The sequence below is a fragment of the Channa argus genome, chromosome 5, assembly GCF_033026475.1.
Source record: "Channa argus isolate prfri chromosome 5, Channa argus male v1.0, whole genome shotgun sequence".
NCBI classification, from domain to species: domain Eukaryota; kingdom Metazoa; phylum Chordata; class Actinopteri; order Anabantiformes; family Channidae; genus Channa; species Channa argus.
The window spans coordinates 28,515,428-28,532,636 of record NC_090201.1 but is presented as its reverse complement, the minus strand read 5'-3'; the positions used below and the strand labels follow the sequence as shown (position 1 = coordinate 28,532,636).

Sequence of the window (17,209 nt, the reverse complement as noted above, 5' to 3'; positions counted from 1 at the left end):
GCTAAATGAAGTGTCAGAATATCAACAAAGTCATGCAAATTCATGCAGGTGAACATGTTTCAGCAAAATCTAATGGCAGCTCATAGAATAAGTGCACAGTTGATACTGTAGCTTTGAGGTTTTAGCCAAGATGCCAAATTATCTGCAGAATCTTATGCAAGAAATTGACTTCCAAGTGCAGCTTTGATCCAATATGTAGATATATTGTTTAATAATAGCTGCTAATGTGTTTACAACAATGAGAATATTTCCATGCACACATCAAGTCTTTCATGGAGAAGTACCTACGGTGATTGTTGGTGTGGAGGCTTTAGCAGGAAGATGAGTGGCTTCAAAAAATGGTTCTTAATCTGTTGAACATTATCACTTTTGCGAAGAAGGATTTATTGCAAGAATATCAAATCATACTATATTAGGCTGCCTTCAATTGCAAAATATGTTTTTGTTTGTAAATTTCTTCACTGACCTCACTGTGTTATTTCTTGTTTTCTAGTCAGCATCATTTTAGTTGAAAAGTTTTACCTACGTTAAGATACATCACATACATACACGTTTACTTATTCAATGATCCAGAATGAGTAGGTAAAATGTTTATTGGATTTTTAGAATTATTGTGAAGGGAAAACTGAGACAAAGTTTGTATTTCAAAAGCAGATACATTTCTTAAATGTCAAAAGGCATAACTGAAGGCGATCGTTAATAAACAGTTAGATAAAACAATTAACAAAATGAAATTTTAAAAAAGGATTTACAATCAAAGCGGACATTTTTTGCCGACACCGTTTTTCCGATCGGACAGAGTTGTGCGCCGGACAGATTCCGTTGACATTGCCAAGGAGGCGGCGGCGGGTTATCCAACCTGAAGGCTTTAGCGAAGGAAGCCGCAGCTCCCTGTCAGCCCGCTCCTCAGCTGTAACATTGGGATACGGTGGAGCCATGTATCGGCGGCCGCTGCAGTCTGCTGTCAGACACGTTGTTAACGCGACCGCGTCCAGAGCCGCTCACCGAAAGGTAACTAGCTAATAACGCTAAGTACAGCTAACGTTAGCTTAGATGCTAATTGGATTTAAGCGAAGTTTGCAGGCTACTATGACAAGAAGTGGAGGAATGTGAGGTCAATACACAACGACTGGAAGTAAAAACGAAACGTTAAATGGAGACTGGGGTTAAAATCAGACCAGTATATCAACGAGCTATTAGTTGTTACTGAGATTAACTACCTACCTGGGTGTTTGTCACCTGCTTTGTGCGGGTGAATAATAAAGGTTAAAGGGTAAGTTCACAACAGTCAGGTGCAGAGGAGCTGCTGTAATTGTTTTCCTGTTGATACAGACCATTTACAGATTCTCTCCTGGTGTTATTTAATGTCCATGAGGATAAAATCAATGTCACGAACATGTTGCTTCTTGCTTTAAATTCAATTGAAATGGATTTTTCCACAAATTACCACCTTTCAAGGAAAAAAGTGTCTCTCTGTTACTCTCATTCATTTTATATACAACCAGACTTTGTACAATAATGCTGTCAGTGCACACAGTGACGACCTTATTTAACCTTTACATTAAAGAATAACTTTGGTCCTTTTTCTAAATTGTCTTGTCCATCGTCACCATACATCCCATTTTCTCTACTTGCATTGCATTTCTTTGTCAGGCTGCAGCTTCTGGGGTAACTTCAGGTTCCACTGGGTGACAAGCTTATAGCATATGTTGCCCCATGTGCTGCAAATCGTCATTCCTTGTGCCATCTGATCAACTGCACAAACCTGGCATCTTGGTGGAATTATAGCAATTTCACATCAGTTTAGATAATTATTATGTTGACTACACTTGTGTGAAATGATGACCTATGTCTTCCAGCGGAGCAGTGTGTCTGGCTGATAAGTGTTCATTAGTTTTCTTATGTCGACAGCACAAATAGGATCATCCAGGTTACTGGCTGAAAAGCAACCAAACGTGAGAGGAGAAGATTCAGTGTTGGTCTCTGTTTCTGTCTGGTGGTTTTGGATAATATGACTAATGTAGAAAACAACCTCTGGTAAAGGTTTGGACACATCACTGCACTGTAGGAAAAAATGTGAAATTAAGAAATTAGAAACATAGAATTAGTTCTGTTAATGGCCAATATAAACAGGGGAAACAATTACAGCAGGCAAAAATAATTTCAGTGTTCAAACATTTACAAGAACTGGCAGGTTCCTGATCCAAAACAAAACAAGGACACTTGGACATGTATCCAGAAACAGGGACTCAAACTACTCACCCTGTGGTTCATGGACAGCTGTTTTACAAGCTGATCTACAACCAACCTAAACTAAAACGAAATACAAAAGTATTTTTAATATTATGCAGGTGGAACTAATGAAATGACTTTAACATGGAACTTTAAAATTGTTGATCAGCTAATCCACTATCATCCGAAAAAGACAATAGAAGTAGTGTTTGTTTACAGTGATGTTAGACTCTCTGCAATCACACGAATTTAGTCCTTGTCAAACCAAATCAACATGCGAACAAATGCACCTTCAAAAACAAAAATCCTGCAGATAGAATTTCCTAAACCAGAAGTGCTCCATGTGCCTAAGGGCAGAGTCTGGTGGGGGGTCTGATCCACGCTCAAAGTCACTATTTTGAAATGCTGACACATGGGGAGGACATCCAAACTCCCCAGCAGGTAAAACAGAGACCTGGTTTGCTGCAGTTCAATCTGTCTGTAAATATAATATCTTTTGTAATTTCAATACCAACCGCTAATGTTATGTTTTATGTTGTATATATCATTTGTTCAGTGGTTAATCTCTTGATCTCCCCTTGTCTCACTTTTTATCCTCCTCTCTCTTCAGGCATTAGATCAAGAATCCTGCTTCGCCAGAGCTTTAGTGACTTGCCAACAGTACAGAGTCTCCACACCCTGTTTAACACAATGTCGGACTCTGCACATCACTGCACAGGTAACATGACTTGACTCGCTTACAGACAGAAGTGGGTTTAAAACTCATGTAGGCTTGTGTTTGGTGGCCTAAAATATATTTTATTTGATGTCTAATACATTTTAATTTCAAGGATTCCCACAAGTCCAGCACACATCAACAGCATTGCTAAATACTGACACTACACTTTGTACAGTGCTCAAATATGCTTAAGGGGTTGTGATCCTTTTGCAACTATTTAATTGAAAACCAGCAAAGGATAATAAAATACAAAAGTTTTTCCAAACTTCCTCTTAGCAAAGTAAATCTTCATTGACCAAACTGGAGGCAGCTTATAACAAAAATGAAATATAAAATAAAACATCATAACCAGAAGGAGTAGTGCAAAGGTTTCTCCCCAGGATCCTCAGAAAGAGAGGACATAGTTTCCTCTAGACAAAGTAGTTATGGCTTTTAACATTAACATTTACATTTAATTAAGAGAGAAGATGTTTACTTTCTTATCTAAAGATGAGAAGACTGGTGTTGGTGCACTTCAGCTGCACCTGTGTAGTTCATTCTGTTGAGGTGCAGTGTAATGTTTGCCTGAGTATTATCACAGCTCTGCTGCTGCACGGACGGTTTTCTGTCTGCTTTTATTGTTTGTTTTTTGTTCTTATAACTGTGCTAATAGTCACTGTTGCCAGTACAAATGACAAATTCATCAGGTCCCATCTTCTGTCACCAGCATTAACTTACTGACTCTCTTTTTAAACCATCAGCTGGTTTCTATCTCTGTCACACATTTAAGTTTTACTAAAACCATTTCAATCAAGCAACCAATCAATCAGATCAACATTTAGTTCTGAATCAGGACCTTTAGACTAAAAAGCTGTTGGTGTGAAAATGGTGTGAGCCAAAACCACTGCACTTTCAATCACCTGTTCTCTGCTGTTACTCTGACATTCAGGTTGTACAGTAGCTGCAGTTTTCGAACATTGGTTATGCTGCCACTAAAAACACTGTCACTGTCCTCAGCCTTCAGTATTTTGGAGATTCAGCTTTTTAGGAAAATGACGAGAACAGTTGAGAGTTGGTACAGAACTGGACCAAACATGCAGGAAGCTTATCTCAGTAATTCCATAAAAGCATTGAGCCTTTTGAAGACATTTAATGACCTTTAAATTGGAAAATTCATGAAAGGCTTCATAAGACACAGACGCCCTGTCTATCAGAGAAAGGTCAGATATGTTTTGACTAACAGACACAAAATCTACGTCAAACAGTACATGTGTGTCGCTTTAGAAGTCTTGCGTTCGTTAAGCTCACAAGTGGCGACGATCTTTGGCACTGGAAGCTTTGTTTTTCATAAAGCCTGTTTCTCCATCAGTGTGCAGGGAGCAAACACACTGACGTGTTTCATTTATACTGTCATCAATTTAAATCATTATAAATCGTAAAGTAACCTTGCCAACAGGTGATCTGAGCTGCTGTTTGACTTTTTAATAGAAAAGAAGTACTTTCCAGGTGTGCTAGAGAAAGGGGAAATAGTCCTCTGGCAATAAATATACTTGGGCAGGCGCCCAGGTACATTGTATGTGTGGGAAACACTGCACCTACTGCTGCAACAATTACTCCTGCAGACATTTTGAGCGGTTTGTAGCATTAACAGCTCAGCGTTACTTCAGGTCCACTGGTAGTGTGTATTTTAAAGTCAGTCAGTATTTAAAGCCCAGTTTCACCTACACATGTTTTACTGCAATGAAGGAAATAAATTCCTGATGAGTGAAAATGAGTCTAAATCATTTCCTGCGTTCTGACCTGCAAAAATGGAGTGAAACATCTTTTGGGCAGCCAGGAATGTGGGGATAAAGGGCTCGGAAGAATGGGTCTTAAGCTCTGAAATGTTTGTTGACAGGCCGAGGTTTTTAAGAGCGGAGTGTTTGAGTCTGTGACTAATAGACGAGGTAAAAAAAAATGTGGGATTTATGTTCTGGGAAAGTATTGAATATGTCACTTTAACAAGAAAGAAATGCTTCAGTAATGAGGACTTAAACATGGGGGGATCGTTTACATGCACTTACATAAGCAGGCTTGGACCTCCAGTAGCTGAATTGTTTTCTGTCATGTAAATCAAAAACCTGGTTTCTATTATTGGGGTGGGAGATGGGAGAAACCTGATTTCCCCAGGTAGGTTTGTCTAAGAGAATGCAGTTCTCTGCCATGTATATGCATAAGCAGGTTTATAATCAGCGTTTTTCAGGTGCAGGACGAAAGTCTGTGGACAGGAAAGGCAGCAGAGTGGCTACATGTCAGAGCTCATTAAACAGAACAGAGTTTCTTTGCATTTAAAACACATTTGACTAAAATTGGATGTTTAGTTCTAAACACACAAACACATGCACACAGAATACAGGAGAAAGTACGTACAGCTTCCATCATTACACTGTTACAAATCAGAGCCAAGTGCAAAATAAATCCAAGGTAAAGGAGAAATCTGGTTACCGACCTGCTGCATGGTTTGCAGTAACTAGGCTCCTGCAGTAACTAGGCTCCTGCAGTAACTAGGTTCCTGCAGTAACTAGGTTCCTGCAGTAACTAGGCTCCTGCAGTAACTAGGTTCCTGCAGTGCATGTAAAGGCGCTGATTCAGGACTGGGCTGAGTTGAAAAAGGTTGCCTTCTCATCAGGACCTTGTGCTTCCTGACTGCACTGAAACTGAATATTGACGTGTGCAAAACGGTCAACTAGCTCAAATTTTATTTTATTTTTTTAGCTGAAAACACACTGCGACATTTCTGCACCACAGGCATAGCAGTAACTTCAAAGTAGAGATGAAGGATAGCTGGGGTCATGGCAGCTTTAATAAAACTGTCGGAGCATGAGGACAACACTCAGCTTAGAATAGGTCAGTCCATTAATTTGCTCAACAGCTGCACTCCCCCAGTAAAGGCCATGTTCCCCAGGTGTGTGTCATCATACTGCAGTATGTGTTGATTGAGGTTTTACAGTATACACACGGCATATTGAGTTTAAGGAGTGTTCTTCTTATGCCCCCCTGCAAAGTTTCTCTCTGTTTCTAGTTTTTGTCGTAGCCCCTCACCTTTCCATTTTCTCTATCTTCTGTCTCACATTTAGCAGTTTAAACTCTCCCAGTTTTTTTTTCTGTCTTGTCCGTCAGCTCTACAGTGTGAAGGAGACGCCCCAGCACACAGAGGAGGAAGTCGGGGCCTTCACGAAGCTCATTGAGGCCATGGGCTTCACAGGACCTCTCAAATATAACAAATGGGTAAGTGATGGAGAGAAGGTGGAAGGTAACGGAGTAAAATATGAAGAATAAAGACCAAGGGAGGAAACAAAAAATGCCCTATTTTACAATTTAGCTTTGTCTGGAGTTTGTGTAGAAGTTTGAGTAAAATCATGAATTGTCCAGGGCAATTTTATTATTTTTTATTAGCTAGCACACTAACAAATGTATCTTCCACAATAAAGGAGAGAGGAGACCAGTTTATCCACATTTGCCTGGATGATGTCACTTGATGGTTCAGTTTAGGATGAGTCGGGAAAGTTTGGAAATCATCAGTTTTCTCAGTTTAACTTGTTGGACAAAAAAAATACTTTTTTTTTTTTTTTAATTGAACATGTTCAGGGCACTTCTGCCAACAAAGTCAGACCGGTAGAGTAGAGAACACAAAACCAGCCGGCAAAACATAATCCAAGATCATACACATACTCATTCAACCCAAAGATCAGCGGCTTTCAGCTTGTCCCTTTTGGGGGTCGCCACAGCAGAACGTGCTTCCTGCCACAAACCTCCCATTTTGTCCGGGTTCAGAGCCGGCACCAAGGTGGTTTACCTGCAGCCTTCTGCATCCCAACCCAATGCTCTAGCACTGAGTCACCAGGCCCCCCCACATCACATGGAGACAACCTAAACTGTAATGGGTCAACTTGTGTGTTTGATGCTGATGGAGATGAAGTACTGCAAAGTAAACGTAAAGTCAGCTGAATCGAGACAAACCTTGGGAACCTTCTGTTTGACAAGAATGCTGCTCTCTAAGGGTCTGATCAGACAGGCAACCAGAGGCGGCTTTATTGTTAGTAGATTTGTTAATAAAGCTTTTTGTGTGTCTGTGTGTGTGTGTAACTTAAAAGCTCCAACCCTTTCAGCAGAGATCTTCAGTTATGAGTTGTCAGACAAGAATGTTTTTCACAGCATGTAAATACATGTACACAAATGCAAATCCCAAATCAAGTTTTTCTGTCGCACAATATCTTAAATAAACAGCAATAAAAATGTGGTTGCAGTTTTTGAGAAAACAAACAACATGCTGACTGCAAACCATTTAGCATTTAAAGTTCTTACATTTGCTTTCATTTCTGTATCCTCTGTGATTGTAGCCAGTTAAAACCAAATTCCCGTTTGGCCTGAGTGAGAAAGTAGAAAGCGGAAACTCTGCACTGAACAGGCTACATAACTAAAACTGATTCAGCTGAACTTGGGAATATCTTAAACAGAGAATGGATTTGTATGTCGCGGTCACCAAATGCTGTGCTACTGTATCGTTCAGGGATGTGACATAAATGTGTTTGTGGTTACGTCCATGTTTCAGCCTCAGTGTTTTTAAGGAATGCAAACACCATTAAAAAAGAAACATTTACTGCCACGGTGAGTTGAGTTAAAGTGTGTAAGAGGGTGTAATGTGGGTTGTTGGGCATCGTGCCGGCTTGGTGTGAGCGTTTCCAAATCTCTGACCTCATGTCCTGTTTCAGCTCAGAGGGCTGTGTTGCCTTTTCACAACTGTTTGAGTTAAATGTGTTTACTCTGTCAGTGGCGGCCAAGATGCTACAGCTACTACAACAATGACCCACACAGAATCCTTAAATACTGGACCAAGTCACTTTAAAAGAGGTGAAATGTGTAAAGATGCTTTCCATTTCTGGGCCAGATGAAATTTGACTTTCTGTTGCAGTGTTTTTATACAGAGAAACTTTACACTTTAGCTTGTTAGGTTTCCTTTGCAACAAATGTTCCTGAAGTAGCTGGAGAACTTTTATTCTAATAAAGTTTATTAATCCCGTGGTGAAAATGTTGTTAATGAGGTACGTTTAAGGTGCTGGGGGTTCAGGGGAAACTGCGACATGTGGCCAGGAGTAATGAGACACAGCCGCTCTTTAAATATATTGCTGTCAAGCATTACAATTGTATTGCTTTCAGTAATGTGGCTTAGGAGCTGCTGCATATGAGAAACCGCTGAGCTTTTCCCTTTTGTCTTCACAGAAAATCAAGATCGCTGCCCTGCGCATGTACACAAGCTGTGTAGAGAGAGTCAACTATGATGAGTTCTTTGAAAGTAAGTAAAGAGACTGAACGCAGAAACCGTTTTGCTTTGTTAGGTCACAGTAAGGTCTCTGTCAGGGTTCCTGCCACAGCTGCAGGGTCTTACGATACTTTGTGTTACTTGCGTGTGTTTCTGTTGTCAGAGTATCTGAAATGATTTTGGTGCTGTTGCGACCGGGTGCTTCACCCTGGTGGTGTTCATATTTTAATGTGGTGTGTTGGCTTTGCTCCCCTGGGGCCACTTCTTCAGCTTGTCCTCTTGTCCTTTCATAGTGGAAAGCTGAGGTCTAATCACATTATCTTGTTTAGGATGTGACAGGTTTGTGTTCTCACATCATTGATATCACAAATGTCTTAATTTTGTGTCAGTTGACTAATAGTTGTTGCAGCTCTGCACCTGCACATTGCGTTGTAACACTTGTTGATGTGTGTTTCAGAATGCTCTCTCCCTGACACACTCAACTCCTGGTTCTTGGTGGCACAGCTACATGTATGGTGGGTTACACACAAACATACAGAATGTCAGGACATGTTGCAGTACATGAGCTTCATCTCATTTTGACTCTCTGCTTTTTAGGATGTGTTTGGTGCGGATGCGTCAGGAGGGAAGAGCGGGAAAGTACATGTGCCGTTACATTGTCCACTCGATGTGGGAGGATGTAGAGCAGAGGAGCAAAATCATGGGGGTGAGTTCTGTGTGTGTTTTTATTATGGGGATGCCTGTGCCAGTCTGTGTGGACCCCCTTAAAAAGCCTCACTTGATGATGATCATCATCAGGTCAGCCAGCAGGTCATGGAGCAGTCTCTCATCACGTGTTGTTCATGCATTACACACACAGCTTGAGCTTTAGAATACAAGGCTTTACATAATTATAGTCGGCCACAAACACAGAGACCTAAACATCCGTCCACATTCACACCTACCTGTAATTCAGTTATCAATTAACCTCCAGTGTGTATCAGACATAAAAACCAACATTTAAATTCATTATAAATTTTATTGAATTAATTCATTTTTATTTATTTAGTTTGATTTATTGTTGTACAGTTTGGAAGCACCGACCAACGTGATACAAATGTTCATAAATGCACGTATTAAATAATTGTATCCTATTGTTTGTCTTGCCTAACATCCATAATGTTTTCTCACTAGTTCGTATCTACAGCCTCTCAGGTTCCTCTTAAGTAGTGCTGTGCCTCGAAATGGTCACAATTATAAACAGACTCTCCGTCTGAGAACAACTAAATGTCATTCTGTTAAATAAATATTCATTACATTTCCGTTTTAGGCTGATGCAATAGTGCATTACGTTTTATTCGTGCCATTGCATGCTACATAAGATGCAGGATCTGTTTATTTAAAGTTTTACATCAGCATAATTGTGCCAGTTGTTCTCAACCAGAAAGTGAAGCCAAATCCCCAGAGAGTTGGCCTGGCTGCGGTCGCCGTGTCCACAGACGTGTTCACTATTCTCTGTCAGTGGAGCAGCTCCAGGAAGTGTCGCTCATTGACATCAGACACTTAAATCCTGGCTTTGCTCAAATGTAGTGTTCAGAAAATCTTTGTCATACTCGAATTATACTGAAGTGAACTCTCATAAGTTCAGAGAGGAAAAAAAACATACCATAGTTACTGTGTATTTTCAGTTGACTTGTTGAATGTTGATGTTGTTATTAAAGGGACAAAGAAAATTTTACTTGGGGCCTAAATGGTAAATAGACTTTACTGTCAGAGATGATTAAGAATTGCTGAAATTTCTATATGCTGGAATATTACAATAATTGCTACTTTGCAAATTCCTTTTCAATTTGCTATTTATGTTCCCCTAAAGATGCTTGCTGTGAATCCCTTTCAGACCCCCTCCTCGTGCAGAGGTACACGTACACTTGTTTATACGCTGAAGCTTTTCCTGAACCGGCAAACGATGTCAGAAGCCAAAGAATGATGCTGATGGTTTTAGTAGAGTGAATTTTACAGTAAATTATACAGATGTGACTTTTAGTGGTTTCATTTGCTGTCACAGCCAAGATTAACACGAACAGCAGCATGACAGTGACACTGTGATGTTAATCCCAGGTCTGATGAAATATGTGCCAACCAATCAATAAACTGCAAAACTTAGTAACTGAGCAGGAATCCTTGACTCTCTCTAATTGGTTAGAAGGCTGAGCCTTAAGAATAAACACTTAATATCCAACTTAGTTTTTACAAATGAAGAAAAAAAGTTTATTTTCTATAACTTGGACGTGATAATTATCCAGAAGTGCAAAACAGACCTTTCTCGCTGACCTCATCAAATCGCACCATCCAGTTCACTTATGTTTTCTAAGTGTATTTATTTACGTATGCAGGGGCAGCTGCTCACCAGAAAAATCTCATTATATTGTTCATGTCAGGTGTTTGAACCAGAGCCAGGGTTCAGTGTGAAGTCTTAGCTTTAGCTCGTTTAGCTGTGTGTGACAGAAAGAGGTCAGAGATGAGAAATTACAGTGTGGTTTGTGAGGTCACTCGTGATGTGTGTGCATGCATGTATTGGGCGGAGCACTGGGGGGTGGGGGGCGTTGGGGAGGTGGCGCAGGTGTTTTTACAGCTGTGTGTCGGGCTGCGTACATATACTTGCCTATCTTTATGCTGGCACGAGCACAAATGTGAATCTTAATTAACATCTTAACAGATGAACTTGGCTCTAATGTCTTTCTGCTGTTGAATCCGAACACCTTAACTTTAGGACTTAATCAGACTGAAGTTCAGACTCGTACTTTGTATTTCTTTATTTTTTATTTTTTATTTTTAATGCCTTGTGCAGAAACAATTAACACGATGGACACAAAATAACTGTGGTAAAATGTCACGTTGTGTTTTCAAGCTTGGAAGTGTTCCGAAGTGTGTACAGTACATTCTTTTCAGCACCAGTAGGATTTTTCTGTGACCTCTGGCCTTACAGTGAAGTAGCCATTACATAATTTTACTGGAACCTTTTACAGCTTGTTTAAGTCACAGAGGAGCTCTACACACCAGCAGTGTGAAAGACTTTTTCAGTTCAAGTTTTCCTCCCTGTACTTCAACAGAAAGACAAATATATGGCCTGTTTCTGGGTCCGTGCGTTACCAAACATGCATGACACTGATGTTGAGCTGCATTGATTAGATAATTTATCAGTCCACCCAACAGGTGTGTCCTGTGGCTGCACACTGCCTCCCCAGGGGGGTGACTTAAATGTAGGGGACAAATTCAGCTATGCCACGTATGAGTAAATGGATATGTGTCCAATGACAACAATAACTCTTCTAATTCTGAGTCTAATCCGAGCTGCTTGGTTTAGACTGTTGTTTTATGGGCGGCACAATCCAGAAGATGGGATGTTTATCCATGGAGGCAGAGCTGGGGCTGAGCAGTGTCAGCTGAAAAGTGATGTTACAATAGATCCTCATTTCTCCTGTGGTTCCATTTCCTTGACCAGCAGCTACGTGCACGCTGCTGCTGACTGGGACAGTCTGACTCCCCATTGCAGCAGGAGTGAAGTGTGACATCTGCACAGCTCTGCAGCTGAAATTGGCTTCATGCTTCTCCTTCTAAATCTTACACCGGCAAGAAATCAAACCTTTCACATGCGAAATTAATTCATTAATAGTAATAATATAAACGAAAGCTGGAGATTTGCATCTCAGCAAAGAGCTGCAGACTGACTTTCTTTGTAAAACATACACCTTGGACTGAAATCACACACAGGCCTTCAACATGCATTTACTCCCGTTTGTTTTTTGCAGCTGGGACCAACCGTGAAGTTCAGCATGTAGTTTTCTGTGTTGGGGAAGTTTGTGTTTCAAACAAATGTTCCTAATCGAGCTTTACATCAGCAGCACATGTATTTTTACAATCACACAGTGATTGGAGTTAGCTTCTTCGGTTTCATGCTGATTGTGGTAAAGAGCAGTAAAAACATCTTGTCATTTTCTCCACATTCATAATTACTGCTGCACCTTCATCTACCGACAGATGAACAGGACATTTATTAGACTGCTGTGTTTCAAATGAACTGCTGCAATCAGACCTCAGTGGTTTGTAGCTCTTATTGCAAAGCCTGTAGAAGGAAGATCAGATGCAGGTTTTCTGCAGTGAAACTTTTACCTTCACTCACTGTGGTTTCAGGAAAACGAATTCAACATCATTTACAGTGTATTTAACACATTTCTGCTGTTTGACTTTCTGTGTCTTTCTGATGTAGATTGATGCCAACCATAGAAAGGAAGCAATGAAAATGATGACAGAGACCTTCTATGCTGCAATATTTGGATATGATGAGGTGAGATGAGTGTTTAGGTTGTGACGATGTCTCGGTGTATGTAAGCGGTTCAGTTTGGGCCGACTGTGGTGCAGGAAGGTAGAGCGGTCGTCCACCAATGTCACAGTTGTTGGTTCGATCCCCACCTCCTCCAGTCACATGTCGAAGTGTCCTTGAGTAAGACACTGAACCCCAACGTAGTTGCTCCCGGTGAATAAGAAGCAGTGTAAAGCGCTTTGAGTGCCAATAGGTAGAAAAGCACTTTGTATAAGTGCAGAACATTTAGCATTTGTGTCCTCTGGAGTGTATAGGGAGTAAAAATGCGACCACAAAATATGTTTTCCAAAAAGTTGCTCTGAAAATAACTAGTTAAAAAAAGAGTGTAGATTATTCAACTTGGTTCTTTTTTTCTGCAGTCAAACCAAAACCAACATCACAGGTCATCACAGCTGCTTTTAACCTTGATCCACGTGCGCTCATTAACACATGACAATCAAAAGCTGCAGAGGCTGTGGAAAAACATGCTGAACAACATGATGAACGTGTGTGTGTGTGTGTGTGTGTGCAGGGAATCCTGTCTGATGACAGTGTGCTGGCCGCCGCTCTGTGGAGAAACCTGTTCAATCGTCAGTGTGAAGACCCCAGACAGCTGGAACTTATGGTGGAGTACGTGCGCAAACAGGTTGGTTTAGGTGCTCAGCTTCAGCAGCAGTGGAAAGTAACTAAGTACATTTAGTGACTGTATGCGAGTAGAAAGTGTATTTTAGAGATGCTTGTTTAATGTACCCTGTCATACACCATCTCTCCTCTCATGTTTCCAGTCGGCTCTCCGCCTGCATCTGTCTTAACAAAAACGCCCAAACAAATCTTAAAAGAAAAGTAATGGATCTTAATACTTCCTCTGGCTCTTCCCCTCGGTCGGCATTTATATCAAATACTGGGTCAATATTAGACCAGATGTTAGTCAGAATTGAGAAAATGAGCTTTAATCTGACACTGTAGACATTTCCGCCTCACCCACCCCCACTTTTTCTCCACCACTAACATCCTCACCTCCTCCTCCTCTTTTTCCTCTCTGTATATTTTCTTTTCTTCTGTGAGATTGAAAACACTCTTGGTTACAGAAACACCTGCAGGCCTCCATCGTACGATCCAGGACCACCTCCCTCCTTTTAACTTCACTTTCTTTCACGGCCGCTCTGCAGCTTTAATGATTCTGTTTCACTGTTTACACCAGACTTCCTCTCTCTTCGCTTCACCGCTCCCTTGATTTTTACTGTTTCTTTAGTCTCACCTATCGGACAAACACATCCACCGCTCGCAGACCCAAACTGTTGCATTGTCGTTTTTAATCGCTGTAGTGAACACACCACTGCTGAATCAAACAACACACACACACGTGTTAAAGGTCATGGAAGCAGTGTCCAACTTAATCAGCCACCAAAATATGCCCCTGTGTGTGTGTGTGTGTGTGTGTGTGTGTGTGTGTGTGTGTGTGTCTTGGCTATATGTGACAATTGCATCAGAAAACAAACAAATGACATACTTGTGCGTAATGTGTGTGTCCGTGTCTGTGCGCTTCCCTGTTATTTTCTCCTGGCTCCCTCAAAGAAACACGCAGTACATTTTGTCAGGTCAAATGGAGCCGTGCTGTCAGAAGTACATTAGCATATTTGTTGTATTATTTAAAATATTTTCTTGAATAGAAAATTAAGGGAAAGTTGGTGTTTTATTTAGTAGCATTTTTTCTATTATTACTTTTGTCACTTTAATGGAAAATTCCAGTCATTTTCTGGAATTAATCTTCTCTACTGTCACTAGGGGTCATAAGCTTGGATTATCGTTTTTGTCTGTGCTTTGCAGCCTCTGCTGTTCAAAGATGATTAAAAACACATAAGTTGGAGTTCTCACTGTGACATGTTCCTTCACACAGTAACCAGGAACCTGCGTGCAAAGCATGTAAGATGGAATGTTTGGACAACATTGGACGTCTGTGAAAGATGGCAAAAAGATGGAGACAGATCTGAATATATAATGCAATCCAATACAATTCCTCAGCAATAAGTATATTTGAATTTATAAATGACATTTTAACCAAAAACGGAAACATGGAGATGCTGAACCTGATAAGGTGCTTGTTGAGTGACTAAAGCAGATCGATCTAAATTGACTGCAAGCAGCTTTAACAGCATAAAGCGTCTGAAGATGAATTCCTCACTATTCTTAATAAAAAGAACTAAAAGCAGGAAACTTTTTATTGCACTTCAATGGCTTTCTGACTAAATTGGTCATGAAATGTGATTTGATTTGCACCAAAGTCACAAATGTCAACAGACACCAACATTCTTAGTTGGTAAAACGAGCACAGTTATGATCCGTTATGTTTTTAGTGGACACACCCATAAATATACTAAATGACGATGGAAAAAGTAACAACAACATTTGAATTGTTGGCTGAACCATGTTTGGGGGAAATTGCCTCGAACAAGTGCTGCCTGTAGCCGTTGGGTTGGAGCCTGGGTTCTCACTGGGCCACTCGCAGCCTTTACTCTGATGTTGAGGGTCATTGTCCTGCTGCGTATCTCGGCTTCCTCTGAGCTTCAGCTTGCAGTCAGCCACCCTGACATTATCTTGTAGGAGACATCGATGTACTCGGAAATTAATTTTCCCCTCCAAAATAACTGGTCCATGGGCAGCAAAGCGGCTCCGAAACACGAGGCTCCATTGTTTCACATTTCATGACACCTTTTATGCAGAACACCAGGAAATTGCAAACAGTACAATGGAGCATTCTCACATTATTTTACTGGCTCCTCTATGAAGGTAATGATCTCAGTGCCTGCTGTTGTGTGCAGATGCAGTACATTGACGCTCTGGACGGAGAGGACCTGCTCCTGACCGGAGAGGTGAAGTGGCGTCCTCTGGTGGAAGAGAATGCACAGAGCATCCTGAAGGTGGTCACTCCCACATACAATGACACGGGACTGTGAGACGAGGAAACGGGCTCCTGTTTGATGCTCTGGTGTCCTCATCTGTCTCGATTTCCAGTATTAGTTTCATTTTCCCGTTCATGTCTCTCTTTGCCCCTTTTCTCTCCTCCTCTATCATCATAAGCAGTGGGATTTAAAGTTTTTCAAAACATCTGTTGCTGTAGTTTCTTTTCTGTTCTCGTACTCCTGCAATGTGTTCCACTTCTTCCTTCTCATTTGCTGAATGGGTTTCACACTTAGCTCTATCTCCCATTAAACCAACCGATCCAAATTCAGGAAATGCTATGCATCACAGTCCTTCATTGTCATCCTTTTGGTGTTGAGAGCCTCTGCAGCTTCCCTTCTGCAAACTCAGTGAATAAGAACTAAGACACTCTATTTATATTTTTCTAGTTTTTTCCATGAATGCCGCACTATTTATAAAGTATTTTGTATATCTCCTTGTTTACACTTTCCTCCTGCAGAGGTGTTAGCTAAGACGTCTGTCACTGCTCCCCAACTGTGCTTTAAATAAAGTTTCACTGTTTAATAGGTGAAGGAAAGCGACTTAGAAATAATGGTTTAAAATGTGAGATTTCATGGCTTAATAAACGTCTATAGTCCTGAACACAGACAGTCTGCTCGGCTGGAAGGCTGCACCTTTTTGCTGAGCCCTCACAGACCCAGACATATTCACTGTATTAAGAACAACAACTTTCCTTTTGAAAAAGTGAATAAAAAATTGTTCTGTGTATAAAAGTGCTGAGCTTTCTTTGATTATTTAACATTTTATTACCCAAAGGGGCGAAATGTGCTTTGTTTTACAAGTGAAATACAAACTCAAAAATAACATAAAAATGTTAAAGTGACGAACGTCTTAAATCACTACTGGTGCATTACCAGCATCGTCTGGACGTGGGAGCAGGGTAGAAATGTGTCGGTGTTTAGCTTGTGGGCTATGGGATGAGCAGTGAACTTTAACTGAGGTGTGTAATGTAACATCAGAAATGTGTCGCCTTGTTTACTGCTGACCTGTCGACCTGCGCTGTACCGTCACTGGTCCAAATGCTGCAGCACGTCTGGACTTCGACAGCTAAAATCAGCTGCTCTTTCTGTTCCACACCAAGTGTCTATATGAACACTGATCTACGTCTTTAGGTTTTATTTCTTTTAAGTGCAGAGGAATTATGTTTTTAATATTTGCAGTGAGGCTGCAGAGTGTGATGATTGGTGGTTTGTTCCACCACCGTAGGAACACTGAGCTGAAGAGTTGGACATTTATCAACAGCACAAGTACACTTGAGTGCAAATATTACTTAAATACTTCAAGATTTTTAAGTATTTCCTAGGGAACTAATTGCTGTTTTAATTGTGTTTGTGTAGTGGCCAGTAACACGGCACCAAACTGAATGTTCACATGTTAAGGAACCGTCTCCTTCACAATGACCTGGGAGGCAGGAAATTTAAATCTAAACTCCTGTTCGCCCTTTAACAAGTTAGCAACAGAATCACTTGACGACCTAATTTACTGTCTGTTGATTATAATCTGTCCAAAAACAAAAGCTCCCTCCACCTGCAGCCTTGTGGAACTGAGAGCTGAGCTTGTTTCATAATGGAAAAGGATCTGCACACCGATGCTTTAGTGCCTTGTTCCGTGGTTGACCTGCAGAGGGCACCACACTCCAGTCTTTTTAAAATGGGTGGAGCAC

The 17,209-nt window shown here is 40.8% G+C and overlaps 1 protein-coding gene across 1 annotated transcript; it reads left to right on the top strand.

Moving 5' to 3' along the window:
* Nucleotides 1–801: 801 nt before the first annotated feature.
* Nucleotides 802–16,259, top strand: uqcc1 (ubiquinol-cytochrome c reductase complex assembly factor 1). The gene is made up of 9 exons (XM_067505201.1): nucleotides 802–1,011; nucleotides 2,843–2,950; nucleotides 6,089–6,196; nucleotides 8,189–8,261; nucleotides 8,686–8,743; nucleotides 8,826–8,934; nucleotides 12,475–12,552; nucleotides 13,100–13,213; nucleotides 15,387–16,259. Exons 1-9 carry the CDS (start codon nucleotides 937–939, stop codon nucleotides 15,519–15,521), a joined length of 858 nt encoding a protein of 285 aa, XP_067361302.1. The 5' UTR covers nucleotides 802–936; the 3' UTR covers nucleotides 15,522–16,259.
* The last annotated feature ends 950 nt before the right edge of the window (nucleotides 16,260–17,209 follow it).

What these genes read in the sequence shown, in the direction of transcription:
- uqcc1 (XM_067505201.1), top strand. Translation starts at nt 937, where the DNA reads ATGTATCGGCGGCCGCTGCAGTCTGCTGTCAGACACGTTGTTAACGCG. An exon ending in CTCTGCACATCACTGCACAG is followed by an intron (nt 2,951 to 6,088) that starts GTAACATGACTT and finishes CTTGTCCGTCAG; the next exon opens with CTCTACAGTGTGAAGGAGAC. An exon ending in TGGAGTACGTGCGCAAACAG is followed by an intron (nt 13,214 to 15,386) that starts GTTGGTTTAGGT and finishes TGTTGTGTGCAG; the next exon opens with ATGCAGTACATTGACGCTCT.